This window comes from Halichoerus grypus, chromosome 6 (genome assembly GCF_964656455.1).
Source record: "Halichoerus grypus chromosome 6, mHalGry1.hap1.1, whole genome shotgun sequence".
Taxonomy (NCBI): Eukaryota; Metazoa; Chordata; class Mammalia; order Carnivora; family Phocidae; genus Halichoerus; species Halichoerus grypus.
Window position 1 is genome coordinate 178,915,834 of NC_135717.1, and position 21,152 is coordinate 178,936,985.

At 40.0% G+C, this 21,152-nt stretch overlaps 1 protein-coding gene across 1 annotated transcript; it reads right to left on the reverse strand.

Annotated features, from left to right (window-relative positions):
• Positions 1-248: 248 nt before the first annotated feature.
• On the reverse strand, positions 249-20,745 carry SYCE3 (synaptonemal complex central element protein 3). The gene is made up of 2 exons (XM_036093548.2): positions 20,637-20,745; positions 249-420 (listed from the first exon to the last, which is right to left on the reverse strand). Exons 1-2 carry the CDS (start codon positions 20,743-20,745, stop codon positions 263-265), a joined length of 267 nt encoding a protein of 88 aa, XP_035949441.1. The 3' UTR covers positions 249-262.
• Between the last annotated feature and the right edge of the window lie 407 nt (positions 20,746-21,152).

A 21,152-nucleotide genomic window follows, 5' to 3' on the forward strand; every position in this document is an offset into this window, starting at 1 on the left:
CTGGCACTAAATATGTTTAATTCATTGAAAGCATCTACATCTTATAATTCTCATTTTTGTTCGCAAGGTTTGATATGCTGCTGGGTAGGACAGAAAGGGGTCCTCAGGTTGTTCTTAAAAATAAGTTTATTGAGAAACAAGTACTGTTAATACAGCTATATATTTCAGTCGCTGTTACTCTGCCAGCAGAGAAGGCTCCGTGCCTTAGGGGCTTCTCCACATTGGCAGATGGCAGCATGGTGGCCGTGGGTGGGCAGGGGGCCTACTGTTTATGCTTGGTCTCATTGAGCAGCTCTTGCCAGTTCTTCTCCATCTCCTCCTTGCAGTTGAGGAAGGCATCCTCCAGACGGTGCATGGACTCTGCCAGCGAGGGGTTGGTGCGCATCACCACCATGTCGTAGGCCATCCATGTGGCTTGCACTGCAACAACCAGACAGGCCCTGATCAGGCTGCAGAGTGGGGCTGTGGCTCTGGAACACCCCAGGGAGGGCCACATGCCTCCAACCATGCTAAGCATCCCAGGGACTAGATCCTGCTGAGTTACCCAATTTCTCTAAGGAGAGAAAACTGGTAGGCTACATGTTATAGCGTTCATAAAAACCCATATTAAAACTTCTCCCTACACAGGGCAGTACTGAAACTTCCCTGACCTCACACAGGTCTTAACTTCTGGATGCATCGGCCCATGACATTAAGGCTGGAGGCCAGTCTGATATAAAATATTAGGAAAAATTAGAGCAAACATAGGTCCTTACCAGCAGTTCATAGCTAGTGGTTGCAGGGTGAACGCTGAGGAGTCATAATGCTTATCCAAGCTCACGTAGGAGTGACTGCTCTTACTCTAGCAAGGTTCTGAGCCTCATGTTACCTCATGCATAGTGGCCTGGGAGGCCTGCTCACCTCTATCTGGGTACCTCTGTGCTTTCATTAGGGCCAGTCCAAAGAAGAGACAGGCAGAATGAATAATAATAATTGCACATGAATATCTACACATGACCAAGGTCAGCAGCATGACAGACTTGATGTTTTACAGAAAGTTATATCTGTTTGGTTAGGGAAAAATTGTTAGAAAGGCTATGTGCAGTATCTCAACAGATAGAGGGCATTTGGCTATATAGCTTGTACAGGAATTCTTGAACTTTTGGATGCATGAGAGTCACTTGGGAAACCTGTTGAAATGTAGGTTACTGGCCCCTCCCACAACTCAAAGAGGTTCTTTTTTCTTTTTTTTAAGATTTTATTTATTTGACAGAGCGAGAGAGAGACAGAGAGGGAACATAAGCAGGGGGAGTGGGAGAGGGAGAAGCAGGCTTCCCACAGAGCAAGGAGCCCAATATGGGGCTCGATCCCAGGACCTCAGTATCATGACCTGAACCAAAGGCAGATGCTTAACAACTGAGCCACCGAGGCGTCCCTCAAAGAGGTTCTTATTTACCAGGTTGGGAATGGTGCCCAGGAACCTGTATCTTAATAAGTAGACCACCCTTTCAGACCACCTGGACAGCAGGTGGAGCATGCACCTGGGAGTCAGAGCAGTTGGCTTCTGGGCTCTCCGCTTGCTACCTATGTGGCCAGGAACAAGTGACTTAAATTTACTAACCTCATTTGTAAAGGATAGACACCGTCCCAATCTCACAGCTTGCTATGAAGATTAAATGGATGATATATGTAATTTGCCTAGAACATATTAGGGTGTTCAAGATAGGAGAAACTCTTACTACAAAATAAATAATTGAGATATTCAGGGCAAAGGGTTAGGGCAGTAAGAAATAAAAATTCAGGAGAAAAAAAGAGCTTGCAGAAATGAGTCTCATATTGTTCTGCATGGCAGTTGGAATTCTAGCTCTGAGTTTCCTAAGGCCAAAGCAGAGGAAACATGCTCAGGTTTAAGACTCAGTGACCATAAAATAAAAACAAACCCATTAAGACACTTTTATCCTAAGAAAAAATTGTCTGATAGGTATATTTTTTGAGAAGTATGTAATAGAGTTGAAAAGGTCCTTGACAACATCCTATTTTATTTTTTTTAAAGATTTTATTTATTTATTTGACACAGAGAGAGAGAGAGCGAGAGAGGGAACACAAGCAGGGGGACTGGGAGAGGGAGAAGCAGGCTTCCTGCGAAGCAGGGAGCCCGATGCGGGGCTCGATCCCAGGACCCCGGGATCATGACCTGAGCTGAAGGCAGACGCTTAATGACTGAGCCACCCAGGCACCCCATCCTATTTTATTTTTTAAAAGATTATTTTTTAGAGAGAGAGTGCAGGGGGAGGGGCAGAGGGAGAGAGAGAGAATCTCAGGCAGACTCTGTACTGAGCACAGAGCCCAGTGCAGGAGCTCAGGCTCCCAGGTCCCTGAGATCATGACCAGAGCCAAAATCAAGAGTTGGCTGCCCAACTGACTGAGTCACCCAGGCGCCCTGACAACATCCCTACTTTAAATACAAGGTGATTCTTCTATGTCTATAGTTGTATGTAATCACTGGCAAAAGAAAGCTGTTGGCACAGTGCCAAAGCACAGTTCAGGGAAGGCAAGTCAATGAGAAGCCAAAACACTATGTCAAGAGCAAAGCCCTCTTTGATTTGATCCAAGGAAGAAAATTCAGGATACACAGAATAGGAAGGACTCATGATCATAAGAAAATCCTCCAGAAATATATGTCTCTTGAGTTTTTCATTCACTCAATATTTATTGAGCACCTTGTGCTCACATTTTGCTACGGCAGCCCCGCAATATAGCAGTGTAAAGACAGACACACCCGGCCTTCAGGAAGCATCTGCACTAGCTACCGTGGGAGAGGACGGAATAAACACAAGACAGTTACAGGTTGTGAAGGCAGTAAGCAGTGTGCGTTAGGACAGAGAAACGGGGTAGGAGGAATCTTACTTTAAACCAGCTGGTAAGGGCCGGCTCTCTCTGTGAGATTTTGATAAGGTCTGCATATTAGTCAAGCCAAGGTCATCATCTCTGGAAAAGCCTGAACAGCAGATATTCTTTTTTTTTTTTTAAGATTTTATTTATTTATTTGACAGAGAGAGACACAGCGAGAGAGGGAACACAAGCAGGGGGAGTGGGAGAGGGAGGAGCAGGCTTCCCGCTGAGCAGGGAGCCCGATGCGGGGCTTGATCCCAGGACCCTGGGACCATGACCTGAGCTGAAGGCAGACGCCTAACGACTGAGCCACCCAGGCGCCCTGAACAGCAGATATTCTAAGAAGCCAGTTAGCGCTCACCCCAAACACTCTGATAACCTTCTGGGCAGGGTTAAAGTCCTCACACAGAAATTAAGAAAAAATGGTCAAGATGTACACCTAGATGCAGGGTTCAATAAAGGATGTAGATAAAGTGCTTCAAAAATCTGTTGTAGGAGAGGGGCGGACATCACTTAGGGATGTGGTAAGTGAATTTGCTGTGTGGGCCTGGAAGATAGAAATGGAGAACAGAGAGTACAGGAACGATGACAAGAGGGCCAGCTGAGCCACATGATGAAGGGATGAGATGGGCCTGGGGTTTATAGCCATACGTTAATTCTCACCTTTGGCAAAATAGACCAATCAACATTTTAAAATGTAAATGGTGAAGTTCTACCTCCCATTCTCAGGCCCCAGATGGTCTTACAGATGAATTTTACCAAACTTTGAGAGAACAGTTAAGTCTTATGTAATACAAGTGATTCCAGAAATTAGGAAAAGAAGAAGATTGATAATCTCACTGTATGGGGATAGTAGCTTTCCATTCACATTATAGGAAATTTGAGAACAGAGATAAGCAAAAATAAAAACATAATTTTCCCTAAGCTCGTTTGTTCTAAAATCAAAGATTATAGGAAAAAAATATAGCTCTATTTCACATCAATATAGATATAAAACTCTAAATATAACATGAACTAATCAAATCTAACAATGAGTTAAAATAGTATGTTATGATCAAATAGAGTTTGTAAAAGAAATTCAAGGAAGACTGAGTATTAGAAAACCAGTCAGTGTAATTAATCACATTAATAAAAATGGGGAAATCAGAGGAATATCTCAAAGCCAAAAAAAGGGCAGTTAACAAAGTTTAATACCTATTTATAATTTAAAAAATCAAAATTCTAACAAATTGGAAATAGAATGAGACACCCTTAACTTACTAAAAGTGATATACCAAAACCTATGATGAACATTATACTAAATGGAGAAACTATGTATATACTCCCTTTAAAATTGGGATCAAGCAAGGATACCTCTAACAATGTTACTGGTATAGGAGATGCTGGTAAATGGAATAAAGAATTTGAAAAGAAGTAAGAGGTGTAAGGATTGGAAGGTAAGAGATAAAACTATCAGTGTTTGAGGATGCCTGGGTGGCTTAGTCAGTTAAACGGCTGACTCTTGATTTCAGCTCAGGTCATGATCTCAGGGTTGTGAGATCAAGCCCCCCTGAGGATCCGCACTCAGGCAGGGAGTCTGCTTGAGATTCTCTCTCCCTCTCCTTCTCCCTCTGCCCCTCCCCCTTACTTAGAGATCTCTCTCTAAAACAAACAAAAAAACCCCAAACTATCAGTATTTGTAAATTATAAAAATGTATATGAACAAATAAAGATCCAATAGCTAAGTCAATCTTAAAAAATAAAAGCTAGAAGGGGGGAAATATGCCTTATCAGATATCAAGACCTCCTATAAAGTCATATATATATATTTTTAAAGATTTTTGTTTATTTATTTGAGAGAGAGAGAGCACACAAGCAGGAGGAGGGGCAGAGAGAGAGGGAGAAGCAGACTCCCCACCAAGCAGGGAGCCCGAAGCAGAACTCGATCCCAGGACCCCAAGATCATGATCTGAGCCGAAGGCAGATGTTTTACTGACTGAACTACCCAGGTGCTCCCCTATAAGGTCATATTTTAAAAAATAGTGTGGTATAGGGGCACCTGGGGGGCACAGTTGGTTAAGTGTCTCCCTTCGGCTCAGGTCATGATCCTGGGGCCCTGGGATTGAGCCCCACATTGGGCTCCTTGCTCAGCAGGGAGTCTGCTTCTCCCTCTCTCTCTGGCTGCCGCTCCCCCTGCTTGTGCTTGTTCTCTGTCAAATGAATAAATAAAATCTTTTAAAAAAATAGTGTGGTATAGACAAATAGACCAATGGAAGAAAAATAGTAAGCTCAGAGATAGACCTAAGTATATATGGAAATTTAGTATATGATAAAAGTAAAACCAAAAATCAATGAGAAAAGACAGTTACTAGAGATGAATTAAAGATATAAATATGAAAGAGAAAATAATATCTGTGGGTCAAAATTTAGCAGAATATCTGTGATCTTGGGACTTCTTAAAAACCACAAACCATAAGGTAAAACATTGGTGAGTCTTTCTATCAAAAAATTTTTTTCATCTAAGGACAACATGGACAAAGTTTTCATACAAATGATAGAAGAAATTTATAATGCTTAAAGATGATAATGGGTTAATACCTATAATATACAAGAAAGTACTTCTAATTAATAAGACAGAAAATCCAATAATTAAAAAAAACCCCGGAAAACAACAAGTGTTGGTGAGGATGTGGAGAAATTGGAGCCCTTGTGCATGCAATGCTGGTGGGGATGTAAGATGGTGCATCATTGTGTAAAACAGTTTGACATTCCTCAGAAAGCTAGACATAGAATTACCATATGACCCAGCAATTCCACTTCTAGGTAATATTCCAAACAACAGAGAGCAGGTTCTCAAACAAATACTTGTATACACATGTTCATAGTAGCACTATTCACAATAGCTAAAAGGTGGACACAATCCAAATACCCATCAAAAGATGAACGAATAAATAAAATATGATATATCCATGCAATGGGATAATTATTCAGCCATAGGAAGGAATAAAATACTAATATATTCTATAGTATGGATGAACCTTGAAAATATTATGCTAAGGAAAAGAAGCCAGAGACAAACTGCATTTACATATTATATGATTCATTTATACCAAATACCCAGAATGGGTAAATCCATAGAGACTGAAAACAGATTGGTGGTTGCCAGGGGCTGGGGATAGAGGCATATGGGGGTGACTGCTTAGGGGTACAAAGTGCCTTTTTTAAATGATGCACATATTTTGAACTAGATAGAGTTGGTGTCTGTACAACATTGTGAATGTATTAAATGCCACTGAATGTATACTTTAAAATGATTACATGGTGTGTGAATTTCACTTAATTTTTTAAAATTTAAATTTAAGATGTAGGTATTATAATTATCTTCATTTTTCAGAAGTAGAAACAGAGGGGCAGAGAGGTTAAGTAGCTGCTGAGGTCACACAGCTAATAAGTGGCACAGGTAGGATTTTACCCAAGTAATCAAGCTCCTGTGTCCATGGGTTTTTTTTTTAATTATTTTTTACATTTTATTCCAATAACTTTATAGTTCTACCCTTCACATTCAGGTTATTTATTTATTTAAGAGATTTTATTTATTTATTTGAGAAAGACAGAGTGAGAGAGTGGGAGGGAGAGGGAGAGCGAATTTGAAGTAGACTCTCTGCTGAGCACAATGTGGGGCTCAGTCCCACGACTGCGAGACCACGACCTGAGCCAATACTAAGAGTTGTACACTTAACTGACTGAGCCATCCAGGAGCCCCTGGTTATTTATTTTTAAGTAAGCTCTATGCACTACCTGGGGCTTGAACTCGTGACCCCAAAATCAAGAGTCATATACTCTACTGACTGAGCCAGGAAGGCACCCCACCAGTGTCCATATTTTTAACTACTTACAGTACACTGCTTTTTATGGTCCACAGGAAGAAATCCAAAAGGCTAACAAGCATATGAAGAAAGTCTGGAACTCTACTCAAATAGATCCTCATAGTACAGTTGAGTTTAAAAAGGAAGGTACAGGAGTGCCTGGGTGGCTCAGTTGGTTGGGCGACTGCCTTCAGCTCGGGTCATGATCCTGGAGTCCCGGGATCGAGTCCCACATAGAGCTCCCTGTTTGGCAGGGAGCCTGCTTCTCTCTCTGGCCCTCTCCCCTCTAGTGCTCTCTCTCAGAAAGCTAGACATAGAGCAGGGAGCCCGGTGTGGGACTCGATCCCGGGACTCCAGGATCATGACCTGAGCCGAAGGCAGTCGCTTAACCAACTGAGCCACCCAGGCGCCCCTAAATGAAATCTTTAAAAAAATAAAAAGGAAGGTATAGGTTGGAGATATAATGCAATATAGTTTACATAACTTAAAAATACATGCATAAAAACAAAAGTACAAAATTTACAAAAATACACAGAAAGGGAATAAGCAAAAAAAAAAAAGGAAATAAAAGAATGGAAACAAATAAGTGAAGATTGTTATATGGATCAGTGATGATAACACACTGTGAACTGAGAAGTAAGCCAAACTCTCTGCCAGAGAACAATTAAGAAAAACAAATCAACAAAACCCAAATCATTAGAAAACAACAAATGAAGGACCCACTATAGTAGAGAGGGGATTATCTATTATCTATTATCAATCCCAAATTGAAAAAAAAAAATGTCCTCACTGTGCCATGCAAGGAGGTACCAAGGGAAACAATCATATTCCAATACCTATTTCACTGTTAGCACTGTTCTAGGCAAGGAAGATGTCAAGAAGCTTAAGACACAAGCTTTCTCAAAACGCATAAAAAGTTGGGATGCTGGGGTGGCTCAGTCGGTTAAGAGCCTGACTTCGGCTCAGGTCATGATCCCAGGGTCCTGGGATCGAGTCCTGCATCGGGCTTCCTGCTCTGCGGGGAGTCTGCTTCTCCCTCTCCCTCTGCTGCTCGTGCGTGCGCTTGCTCTCTGTCAAATAAATAAATAAATAAAAATTCTTGTGTATTTGTGTGTGTGTATGAGAGTGTGTTATGTGTGTATTTGTGAATGTGTATGTGTGTGTTTATGAGAGTGTGTCGTGTGTGCATGTCTGTGTGTATGTGTGTGAGTGTGTGTGTGTGTGTCTGTTTCTGGGCTCTCTGTTGTATTCTGTTGCTTGTCAAATGACACTGTCTTAACTATACAGTTTTATAATAAATCTTGCTAATGTTAGGGTAAATTCCCTGTCCTTGTCTTCCTCAGAAATATCTTAGCTATTTTTGGCCCTTAAGTCTCTCATAAATGTTTAGAATAAACTTGTCAAGTTCCATGAAAAACCCTATTAGGATTTTCACTAAAACTACTTTAAAGCCTAGGATGAAATTTGGGGAGAATAGACACATTGGTTGCTCTAAGTCTTTCTATTCATGAATGTTGCTATAGCTCCATTATTTGATCTTTAGTATCTGTTAGTCAAGTTTTAGAATTTTCTGCATATAGGCCTTGTACATTTCTTGTTAAATTTCTTCCAGGGGAATTCATAGATGTGTGTGTGCACACGCCTGTGTGTGTGTGTGTGTGTGTGTTACTGTTGTAAATGCCTTTAAAAAAATGTGCTCTAATTCTTTGTTGCTGGTAGGTAAAAATGCAATTAACTTTGTATACTGATCTGCAGCCACCTTGCTAAGCTTTATTATTTCCAATAATATATGTTTTATTTTATTTTTAAAGATTTTGTTTATTTATTTGACAGAGAGAGATACACAGCGAGAGAGAGAACACAAGCAGGGGGACTGGGAGAGGGAGAAGCGGGCTTCCCACAGAGCAGGGAGCCCGATGCGGGGCTCCATCCCAGGACCCTGGGATCATGACCTGAGCTGAGGGCAGATGCTTAACGATTGAGCCACCCAGGTGCCACCTCCAATAATATATGTTTTAGATTCTCTTCATAAATGTGGTATCCAGCCTCCAAGTTGACCCCAGTAGTCCCTGTCTTCTGGTAATCACATCCTTATGTAGTTTTCTCTCACATTGTACTAGCATAGGTCTGTGTGATGAGTAAAATATGGCAGAAATAATGGTATGTCACTTCTAACATTAGCTAATAAAAGACTGTATCTTCTGTCTTGGGCAGATATATATACCTATATATATATAGTATTATACTCTATTTATTATATTATATATAATTGATCTAGGGGAAGTTATGTCATGACCAGCCCTATGGTGAGACCACATAGAAAGCCTCCTGCCAACAGCTACATGAGCTTGGAAGGAGATTCTCCAGCCTCTGGTCAAATATCCAGAGATTGAAACAATGGCCAACAGTTTGAGAACAAACCCATAAAAAATATACCCAGAACCACCCAGCTAAGCCATTCCCAGATTCCTGATCTTCAGAAACTGTGTGATAGTGTTTCTTCTTTTAAGTCGTGAAATTTGGGTTAATTTGGAGCACGATGCTTCTGTAACAAAGCCCTAAAATGTAGGAGTGACTTTGGAATGTTTCGGTGGACGGAAGCTGGAAAAACTGTAAGGGCTTTGAGGAAAGTATTAGTGCAAGTTTAAAATGCCTTGAACACACTGTTCATAGGATTTGGGAGTTTGAAAAGTCGGCCAATAGTAAGTATTTACAGAGAAATGAGGAAACTCTTATTGGAAGCTGGAGGAGAAGGGATACTTGCTATGTGGTGGCAGAAAATTTAGCCACATTGTCACAGGAAGTAATGTGGAAGGGAGAAAATGTACTTCATGAACTATTCAGGATTTACCTACATGTATAACATTTTATTTGTTTTCCATTGCCTTGTGCATTTCAGACCTTCCTTCTGAGATCATATTCCCCTTACTTAAGTAAAATTTTAGTAGTTCCTTTAAAGCAGGTCTCTTTGTGACAAATATTGTCAGTTTTTGTTCATTTGCAAATGTCTTTATTTTCCCCTCATTATTATGATTTTAAAAAGTTTATTTATTTTTGAGAGAGAGAATGAATGGGGGGGAGGGGCAGAGAGAGAAGCAGGCTCCCTGATGAGCAGGGAGCCCGATGCGGGACTCGATACCAGGACCCTGGGATCATGACCTAAGCTGAAGGCAGACACTTAACTGACTGAGCCACACAGGCGCCCTATTTTTCCCTCATTACTGAAAGATAATTTTGCTGGATGCGTAATTCTGGGTGAATAGTGTTTTTATGACATTTAGATATTATTCCACTAACTTGTGGTTCTCATGATTATTGCTGAAAAAGTCCACTCCAGTTGTCACTCCTTTTAGTTTTCTTTCTCTGCATTCCTGTAGTTTTTCTCTTTGTCTTTGGTGTTCTGAAGTTTTGCTATTATGTGTCTAGGTATAGATATCATTTAATTTTCCTTAGGATGTGTTTTGTTTCTTGGATCTGTGAGTTCACTTTTCATCCATTCTGGAAAACTTGAGACATTATATTATTAAATATTAAATATTAAATTATTAAATATTGTTATTGTTCCATTGTCTCTTCATTTCTTCATACTTTCACTTTCTTTATCTCTTTTTGATGCATGATTCTCCAATTGATTATCTCTTCAACTGCTGTTGATTTCTTTCTTTCTTTCTTTCTTTCTCTTTCTTTCTTTCTTTTTTTAAAGATTTTATTTATTTATTTGTCAGAGAGAGAGAAAGAGAGAGAATGAATGGGGGGAGGGGCAGAGAGAAGCAGGCTCTCCGCTGAGCAAGGAGCCTGATGTGGGACTCGATCCCAGGACCCTGGGATCATGACCTTAGCCGAAGGCAGACACTTAACTGACTGAGCCACCCAGATCCCTTTTGATTTCTTTTTTTATCTTACAATACTTTTCCCTTTGAGAGGCTCCATTTGTTGTTGTTGTTTTTTTTCAATCTGTCTATTCTCGAGTTTCTTTTATGCTCATCTTTGTACTGGCATCCATTACCTCTTCAGCCCTTTTATACATAGCTATTTACACTCTGCATCTGACATCATCTACAGTCTGTGGAGATCTAAATATGTTGACTCTTGTTTCTGTGGACTTTTGCTCACAGTGGCTTATCATTTCATGTATTTGGAAGGCAGCTGTGCTCACCACTATACCACCAACGCTGTATTTGGTATTTATCTGTGAGGTCATCGCTGAGGTAGCTTCTAATCTCCTCCACACTGCTATATAATCTTTCTAAAACATATATCTCTTTATGTCATTCCCCACTTAGCTTTCTTCAGTATTTCTCTGTTAACTACAGAATGACTTCTTAGTGGGGTACACAAAGTCTTTCATGGTCTGACCCCAAATGATTTACTGAGATTTATTCTCTACCACTTCCACTTGTAGTTTATTCTTCAGTAGTTGAAACTTAAATCCAACCAACTTTTTTTTTTTTTTTTGAGAGAGAGCGTGTTCGAGCAGAGGAGGGGCAGAGGAGAAAGAGAATCTTAAGTCGGCTTCACGCTCAGCAGAGAGCCCGATGCAGAGCTTGATCTCACCACCCTGAGATCATGAGCCAAAATCAAGAGTTGGACGCTTAACTGACTGAGCCACTCAGGTGCCCCCCAACCAACTTTCTTACACTTTTGTTCCTTGGCACAAATTGTTCTTTCTGTCCAAAGGCCTTGCCCATCACCTGTCTATATGGGAAACTAACAACTCCTGTTTCAGAGAAATGCTCCATGCCTCCTCTTAAAAATTTCCGTAATTTACCAGACAGATTTCAGCCATCCATTCTAAATCCCACTGGAGCTTTACTATCCCTTTATTATAGCAATTAATATAGTATACTGTATTTATATGTTTATACATTTATTTCCCCATTGACTATAGGCAACTTACGTACAAGGCTTGGCATGTGTTCATTCAGGAGGTACTTGTTGAATGAATGAATGAATGGTGCTTTAACTCTGCCACCAAGTCTTGATCTTTCTTTGAGCTCTGGGATTATATTTTTCCAGGTTTTTTGAAGTAAAATTGAGAGACAGAAATTGTATTTACAGTTTACAATGTGATGTTTTGATAGATGTGTGCATGGTGAAATGATTACAACAGACAAGCTAATTAACATCTCCATCACCTCACAGTTATTATTTTGTGTTGAGAACACTTAAGATCTATATACTTGGTAAATTTTAAGTATACAATACAATGTTAACTATAGTCACCATGCTGTACATTAGACATTCAAAACTCATTCTACCTTGCATAACTGAAACTTCGTATTCTTTGGCTAACATCTTCCCATTTCCCCCCTCCTTAGCCCTGGCAACCATCATTTCACTCTTTGCTTCTATGAGTTTGAGTTTTTTAGATTCCACATATAAGTGGTATCATACAGTATTTGTCTTTCCGTGCCTAGCTTATTTCACTTAGCAAAATGTCCTTCAGATTCATCTATGTTGTCACAAATGGCAGGATTTCCTCTTTTTTAAGGCTGAACAATATTTCACTGCATAAATATACCACATTCTCTTTATCTGTTTATCCACTGATAGACACCTAGGTTGTTTCCATATCTTGGCTATTGTGAATAAAGCTACAGTGAACATGGGAGTGCAGATATCTCTTTGAGATACTGATTTCATCCCCTTCATTTCCTGGATACATACCTAGAAATGGGATTGTTGATCATATGGTAATTCTATTTTTATTTTTTGAGGAACCTCCATACTTTTTTAAAGATTTTATTTATTTATTTAAGAGAGAAAGAATGAGACAGAGAGAGCATGAGAGGGAGGAGGGTCAGAGGGAGAAGCAGACTCCCCGCCGAGCGGGCAGCCCGATGTGGGACTCGATCCCAGGACTCCAGGATCATGACCTGAGCTGAAGGCAGTCGCTTAACCAACTGAGCCACCCAGGTACCCTCCATACTATTTTCCACATATGGCTGTACCAATTTACATTGAGCTCTATGATTATATTTTTGACAGTGTGTAGAATATCTCCACCTTTGTGTAAAATGGATACTTCAACTCAGCATGTCCATAACTGAACTCACTTTCCCCCATCTCCTTCCAAACCTGCTCCTTTTTAACTCATGCCCATATTTTAGTCTTAGCTGAGAAGTCATTTACTCTAGGGTGCCTTTCTTGGTTCCTTGTTTTATTTTATTTTTTTTTATTTTTATAAAGAAATAGTTTTTTTTAAAAAAGATTTTATTTATTTATTTTGACAGAGAGAGACACAGCGAGAGAGGGAACACAAGCAGGGGGAGTGGGAGAGGGAGAAGCAGGCTCGCCGCTGAGCAGGGAGCCCGATGCGGGGCTTGATCTCAGGACCCTGGGATCATGACCTGAGCCAAAGGCAGACGCTTAATGACTGAGCCACCCAGGCGCCCCTTAGCTCCGTATTTTAAATTGGGTTCCCTTTTTGGCTATCTGATATTACCATGTAAACTATTCCATCTTAATATTCATCGAAAGTAATTATTTTTTAGTTATTTTTCTTCCTTCCGTGACCAACAGCTTTAGGAACAGGGACCTCATAACAATACTGCTGCAGGGCTGTACACTGGGAAAAGGGAAATAATCAGACTTTTTGGGGATTACTGGACACTGGCTCTGAATTGATACTAATTCTTGGAGACCCAGAAAGCACTACCAGTCAGTAGAGTGATCTACCAGTCAGAATAGGGGCTTAAGGAGGTCGGGTTGTCAATGGAGGTCTAGCTAATGTCTGTCTCACTGGGCTCAATGGGTCTCTGAACACACTTTGTGAAAATTTTCTCAGTTCCAGTATGCATAATTGAAATAGATCACTCGGCAACTGGGAGAACCCCATATTTATTCCCCGATCTATGGAGTGAGGGTTATTAAGGTAGGGAAGGCCAAGTGGAAACCACTAGAACTGCCTCTACCTATGAAAGCAGTAAAGCAAAAGCAACACTGCATTCCTGCGGGGATGGTAGAGATTGGTGCCACCAGTAAGGATTTGAAAGATGCAGAGGGTCATTCTCTCCACATTCCCATTCAGTCTGTTTGTTGAGCCTGTACAGAAGTCAGATCTTAGAGAACGACGGGGGATTACTGTGAACTCAGTCAGATGGTGGCTCCAGTCGTAGCTGCGATTCTAGATGAGGTTTTGCTGCTTGAGCAAATTAACGCATCCCCTGATAGCTGATACGCAGCTATTGATCTGGCAAATGCTTTTTCTCTATACTTATTGGTAAAGACCACCAGAAGCAGTTTGTTTTCTGCTGACAAGGTTTACAACACATCTTCACTATCCCAACTCAGGTATATCAACTCTCCAGCTCCACGTCATAATTCAGTGGGCAGGGACCTTTAATGCTGTTCTTTCCACAGGACATCAAGCTGGTCCATTACATTAATGATATTAAGCTGATTGGACCTGCTGAGCAAAAGAAGCTGGACACAGGAATATATACTGTATGAGTCCATTTATATGAAACTCTAGACAATTATATCGGTTGTTGCCTGGTGCTGGGGAAGGAGGAGTGGGAATTGACTGGGGAGGGGCAGAAGAAAAACTTTTGGAGTGATAGAAATATTCTGTATTTTGACAGTTGTGTTGGTTACACTGGTGTATACATTTGGCAAAACTCAGTGAACTGCACACTTAAAATGTGTTTATTTTATTGTTTGTAAATTATACCTAAATAAAGGTGACTTAACAATAAAAAACAAGAACACGATTTATCAATTCTTATGGGTTGCAGTAAAAATATCTAGAGATAAATCACTGCCCCAAATGTTTTCATGACTTAAAAAGGAATAAAAGTGAATGAACAAAGCATTCAATGCAAAGGTTTAATAGAACAATAGTTAAAAAATTAGGGAAGACAGGAGGAAAAAGCCCAGAAATCCAATTGAGTTCAAATATGGAAAAATAAATACATATTGAACTGCTTTCCTGGCCCAAATGCCCTTCTCTGAGAATTTGTCTTCATCCACAGGTCCTACAGATGGGTTGAACTTTAACTTCCATGTTATCACCCATGTGGCTTAGCCAATTCTGGTTATGAATGATGTACACTACTGTATATGCATACTTTCCAGCATTTAAAAGCAATAGATTGGATGTACACATAGCATCTTGGAAACAGCTGACATACATAGTTCTGAATTAAAAAAAACAAATAGCACGAGACATATAACACTATTTATAGAAATTTAAAATAAATTTATAAAATAGCAATATACATTTCACAAGAACATACACACAAAAAAGTATATATTAGAATTGTTGTCTATGGGAGAGAGGAAAGGGAATGGGCCATGGGGATAAGGGAATAAAAAAATAATCTAGAGAGGTCCTTCATGGGCCAATGATCATAATGTATCATGAACTGAGGGGTATGATAAAATCAGTTTTCTACAGCTGAGATTGAAAATGGACAAACAATTTGTTCTACAATAGCACAGTCAGGGACTAGAGGAACAGTCTTGAGGAACCAACAGAAAATAAAATGGAAAATAACAGAGTAGTAAGACAGATTACAGAGATGATGATACAGAAGATAACACAAAAAGAGATGTACAATATGGATAATTGGAATTTCTGAAGAAGTAAACCAAAGAAATAGCACAAAAAGTATCCCAAGATATGATAAATGAAAAAGTTCTTATAAAAAATACTAAAGGGGCGCCTGAGTGGCTCAGTCAGTTAAGCGTCCAACTCTTGATTTCAGCTCAGGTCATGATCTCAGGGTTGTGGAATCGAGCCCTGCATCTAGCCCTGTGCTGGGCATGGAGCCTGCTTAAGATTCTCTCTCTCTCTCTCCCTCTGCCCCCTACTCCCATTTGTGTGTGTGCTCTTGCTCTCAAAAACAAAAACAAAAACAAAAAACCCCCCAAAACATACTAAAGTCTACAGATCTTGAGGTCTAATGTATCCCAGAAAAAGTGTTAGAAAATATTAACACCAATCTTATGCTGGTGAAGTATAGAACTTCCAGAGTAAAGCATCTTAGAGGCAGAAAAAGTAAGTCACTTTCAAGAGGAAACACATGGGCAGGCCTCACACTATTCTACAGAGCCACTAAATGCTGAAAACATCTTCTAAGTTGTAAAGAAAATAATCACCTAACCAAATTACCATTCAGTTATAAACGTAAACATATTTTTTTTAAATTTTATTTTTAAGTAATTCCACACCCAATGTGGGGCTTGAACCTACAACCCCAAGATCAAGAGTCACACACTCTATCTGAGCCATCCAGGTGCTCCTGCCTTTACAAATTCAGGAACATGATATCCATAGCTATAGTTTCTAGGTTTAAATATTTGAACTATTTTGGGACGCCTGGGTGGCTCAGTCAGTTAAGCGGCTGCCTTCAGCTCAGGTCATGATCCCAGTGCTCTGGGATCGAGTCCCGCATCGGGCTCCTTGCTCAGCAGGGAGCCTGCTTCTCCCTCTGCCTGCAGCTACCCCTGCTTGTACTCTCGCTCACTCTCTCTCGCCCACGCTCTCTCTAACAAATAAATAAATAAAATCTTAAAAAAAAAAAATATTTGAACTATTTGAATACAGAATGTGTAAATCTCAACAACTGTAGGATTTATGATTAGAGAACAGAATGTTAAGTGTTGTAAATATTATTATAAATGTCATTTGTAGTTGATAATGAACAAATACTAGTATAATGAATGGCAGTTGTGCATCAGTTTCTTCATCTGTAAAATAGGGATAGTAAGAGTCCTTATATCTCATACAAGTGTTGTGAGGATTAAATGAACTACTTAATGTAAAGTGCTTTGACAAGCATCTAGCATTTAATAAGTACTGAATAAATGTTATTGGTTAGTACTATTAGATCCTGAACAAAATAAATGAAATAGCTGAAGAAATAACATGAGTTTTCTTAATATTTTCCCACAGACTTAATTTTGGAACAATCTTATAGAAGCTAACGTGTTTTTCATGGTGAAGAAATATTTGTTTAAAGTGAAGACGTCCTAAAAAAAAAATAAATAAATAAAATAAAGTGAAGAAGTCCTGGGATTGAGTCCTGCATTGGGCTCCCTGCTCAGTGGGGAGTCCGATTCTCCCTCTGCCCCTCCCACCTGCTTGTGCTCTCTCACTATCTCTCTCTCTCAAATAAATAAATAAAATCTTAAAAAAAAAAATAAAGTGAATTTCTTCAGTTTCACTTCAATTTAAATTCTTCAGTAAAATTAAGGGGAATACTCTATTTTAAAAAGTAGCTTACATAGTATGATTCCCTTTTAATGAAAGCATATCTTTCAAAAAAAAAAAAAGATTCCTCCATGCATCAACCATTGATCCATCATTCTATTTTTGCATAGACAGAGACTTGCCATAAGGTTCACCAATGTTAACAGTTAATTCTGGGTGACTGAATTTTGTTGATTTTATTTTTTCTGTTATTTCAGCTTTTATTTATTTTTGAGAGAGAGAGAATCTTAGGCAGGCTCCATGTGATGTGGGGATTGATCTCACAGGACCCTGAGATCATGACCTGAGCCGAAATCAAGAGTTGGTCGCTTAACCGACTGAACCACCCAGGGGGTCCCCCTTTATAACTTTTAGTTTTGCAAAGCTTCCTAAAGGATCTTTCCTCTAGTCTTCCCTCTCCAAACCATCCCTCCTTGGTTATCAGAGGTATCTTTCTTTCTTTTTTTACATTTTTATTTTATTTTTTTAAAGGATTTTATTTATTTATTTGACAGAGAGAGACACAGCGAGAGCAGGAACACAAGCAGGGGGAGTAGGAGAGGGAGAAGCAGGCTTACCGCTGAGCAGGGAGCCCAGTGTGGGGCTTGATCCCAGGACACTGGGATCATGACATGAGCCGAAGGCAGACGCTTAATGACTGAGCCACCCAGGTGCCCCCCCTTTTTAAGATTTATTTATTTGAAAGAGAGAAAGAGAGAGAGCAAGCGGGGCAGAAGGCGAGAGAGAAACTCAAGCAGACTCCTCACTGAGTGAGGAGCCCAACATGGGGCTCAGTCCCACGACCCTGAGATCAGACCTGAGCTGAAACCAAGAGTCAGAAGCTTTAACTGACTGTGCCACCCAGGCACCCCCAGGGGTATCTTTCTAAAACACAAGTTTCTTCCTTGAAATCCCAAATGGCTTCCTCTTACCTAAATAAGAAAGGTCAAACTCCTTAGCTTGGCACTGAGAACCTTCTCACCTTTTCAGCCTCTTCTTTCTTTGGCCTGTGATCTTGCGATTCCCATGCACTAATCTCGTTCCCTGACTATGCCTGGCTTTCCTTCCCTGGCATACAGCCTTGGCTATTTCTTCTACAGGGTTTCCCTTCCTGTCTACCTCCAGCACTCCTACCTCATCTGTCCAATCTCAATTCCTTCCCTAATGCTCTGTTCAAAGCCTCACTTGCCTCCCCAAGCAGTCAGCCTCTTTCTTCTCTGTTCCCTCCCCAGTACTTGGTATATACCATTATCAGCATTTACCAGATTATAGTTTTAATATAAAATTAAAATGTGTTTTAATTTACATATTTAAATTATAATTAATCATCTTGATGTCTGTTTCTGGCCCCCTACCCACTTCTTCTAATGAAGGAGCATCTCTATTTGACATCTCTATTCAACTTTCTTTTCTTTTCTTTTCTTTTTTTAAAGGCAGGTCACCCGTGACCTGAGATGCTGCATTTTTTTTAAAAGATTTTATTTATTTATTTGCCAGAGAGAGAGCACAAGCAAGGGGAGCAGCAGGCAGAGGGAGAGGGAGAAGCAGCTCCCTGCTGAGCAAGGAGCCCGATGCGGGGCTCGATCCCAGGACCCTGGGATCATGACCCGATCCGAAGGCAGACACTCAAACGATCGAGCCATCCAGGTATCCCCCTTTTTCTTTCTTTCTTTCTTTCTTTCTTTCTTTCTTTCTTTCTTCTTTCTTTCTTTCTTTTCTTTCTTTCTTTCTTTCTTTCTTTCTTTCTTTCTTTCTTTCTTTCCTTTCTTTCTTTCTTTTTCTTTTTTTCTCTTTCTTTCTTTCTTTTTCTTCTTTCTTTCATTCATTCTTTCTTTCTTTCTCTTTCTTTCAGATTTTATTTATTTATTTGAGAAAGAGAGTATAAACAGGGGAGGGGCAGAAGGAGAGGGAGAAGCAGACTCCCCACTGAGCAGGGAGCCCGATGCAGGACTCCATCCCAGGACCCCGGGATCCTGACCTGAGCCGAAGGCAGATGCTTAACCGACCGAGCCACCCAGGTGCCCCTCTCTATTCAAACTTAATCCTAGAATAGCACATAGTAGGTGCTAAGTGAATGTTGTTAGATAGGAGAATATTTTATTAGATTGAAGGAATTATATAACTTTTGGTAGAAAATGTATTATAGAACTTTATTTATTTTTTAAAAATACTTTCTTTATTTATTTGACAGAGAAAGAGACAGCGAGAGAGGGAACACAAGCAGGGGGAGTGGGAAAGGGAGAAGCAGGCTTCTTGCTGAGCAGGGAGCCCGATGCGGGGCTCGATCCCAGGACCCTGGGATCATGACCTGAGCTGAAGGCAGACGCTTAACGACTGAGCCACCCAGGCGCCCCTATAGAACTTTTTTTAAAAGAAGATTTTATTTATTTATTTAAGAGAGAGAGCGCATGCTAGAGAGAGCATGAGCTGGGGGAGGGGCAGAGGGAGAAGCAGACTCCCCACTGAGCAGGGAGCCCGATGTGATGCGGGATCAGGGATCAATGCCAGAACCCCAGGATCACAACCTGAGCTGAAGGCAGGCACTTAACCAACTGAGCCACCCAGATGCCCGAATTATAGAACTTTTTTAAAAAGGTGGTTTAAAAATATAAAAAACTTTCAAGTACACAGACAAAAAAATGCAAACATTTCTAAGTAGAAATTTTCCAAAGCCTGTTGTAATAAATGGAGATAATTTGCAAACTAATAATGTCCTTAAAAATAGTTTGTTTCTCATTTGAGTAGAGTATGCATGCTTTCTAAAATTTGTTTTATATTAGTATTTTCTCTAATATAACTTAGGCTTACAAATTAAAGAATTATACATATTCTGAATTAGAACAAATTAAAGAAATTATAATGGGGGGGCGCCTGGCTGGCTCAGTCGGTGGAACATGTGACTCTTGATCTATGCCTCACATTGGTTGTGAGATTACTTAAAAATAAAATCTTAAAAAAATAAAGAAATTATAATGGTATCACTACCATGGCTGTTTATCACTTAATGGAAACACGTTGAATAACAGACTAACATTCTTTTCCCAAAATGGAGAAATTTGTTCAACTCCATTGCTGCTTTATTCCACTGAACTAACTGTACCTCCCATTTCAGCACCTCATCAGTCTTAGCACTATTACTCTGAATTCTTTAAACAACTCATAGAAAGAAAGTTCCAATTCTGTTCACAGGTGTTATATTAATATTGTTTGTCATTTGCTGAGATTTGAGCTTGGGTCTGGTACTGTGCCCAGTTACAAAAAAGAAATCACTATTTCTGCCCTTAGGAAGATAAGAATCCAGTTGCAGAAATACAAACACACATAAAGTAATCAGAAAACACTTCAAGGCAATATTTAGTGGTAGTGTCCAGTTTTGTGGTATAGTAGTTACATGGTATAGAAGTTGATGTCTAATTATAATTTAAATATGTAAATTAAAACACATTTTAATTTTATAACTATAATCTGGCAAATGCTGATAATGGTATATACCAAGTACTGGGGAGGGAACAGAGAAGAAAGAGAGGCTGACTGCTTGGGGAGGCAAGTGAGGCTTTGAACAGAGCATTAGGGAAGGAATTGAGATTGGACAGATGAGGTAGGGGTGCTGGAGGTAGACAGGACAGTTCCTTGTGGTCAAGGAAGGCCTTGTTAATGCAGTTGATTTGAGCTCTGAAGTGTAGGAAGAATTTGAGCTACTGGAAATAAGGGGGAAAACACCCTACCTGAGATTTTCTCCATCTCTTCCAGTAGCTTTTCCAAGTCTTTATTCAGGTCTGACAGCATTTTCAGCATGTTGTCATAGTTTCTTTCTCCAGGGTCAGAATCAGCCATCTGGGCAGTGCACAGAAAGAAGATGCAGATTTGAAATAGACGGACAATTCCAGCTCTATTTCTCACACCTGGATAGCCCAAGCCAGAAATCTGAGGTCATCTTTAATTCCTCCTTATCTTATTTTCCTGACCCAAGGGGTCACTGAAACTCACCCATTTTATTTGTTCATGGAATATTTACTCATCTATGGGTCAAGAAGGCCCAGTGCTTGGGAGTTGCCAGTGAACACTGCCTTTGTGGAACTCATAGCCTCGCCCAGCTCTTTAAAGTCTTTATCCTCCCTCTCTCCAAGGTTGCAGTTTTACTTGAGGTCCATTCTGTTATCCACCATTGAATAGATTTACTGAGCATCTACTATGTGCCAGACAACTACTATGGCTCTGTAGATACTGTAGTATATTTGTGG

Bases quoted from the DNA above. Each gene is read 5' to 3' on its own strand.
- SYCE3 (XM_036093548.2), bottom strand. From the start codon at position 20,745: ATGGCTGATTCTGACCCTGGAGAAAGAAACTATGACAACATGCTGAAA. The intron at 421-20,636 runs GTAGGGTGTTTT...TGGTTGTTGCAG, and splicing joins AGAGATGGAGAAAATCTCAG to TGCAAGCCACATGGATGGCC.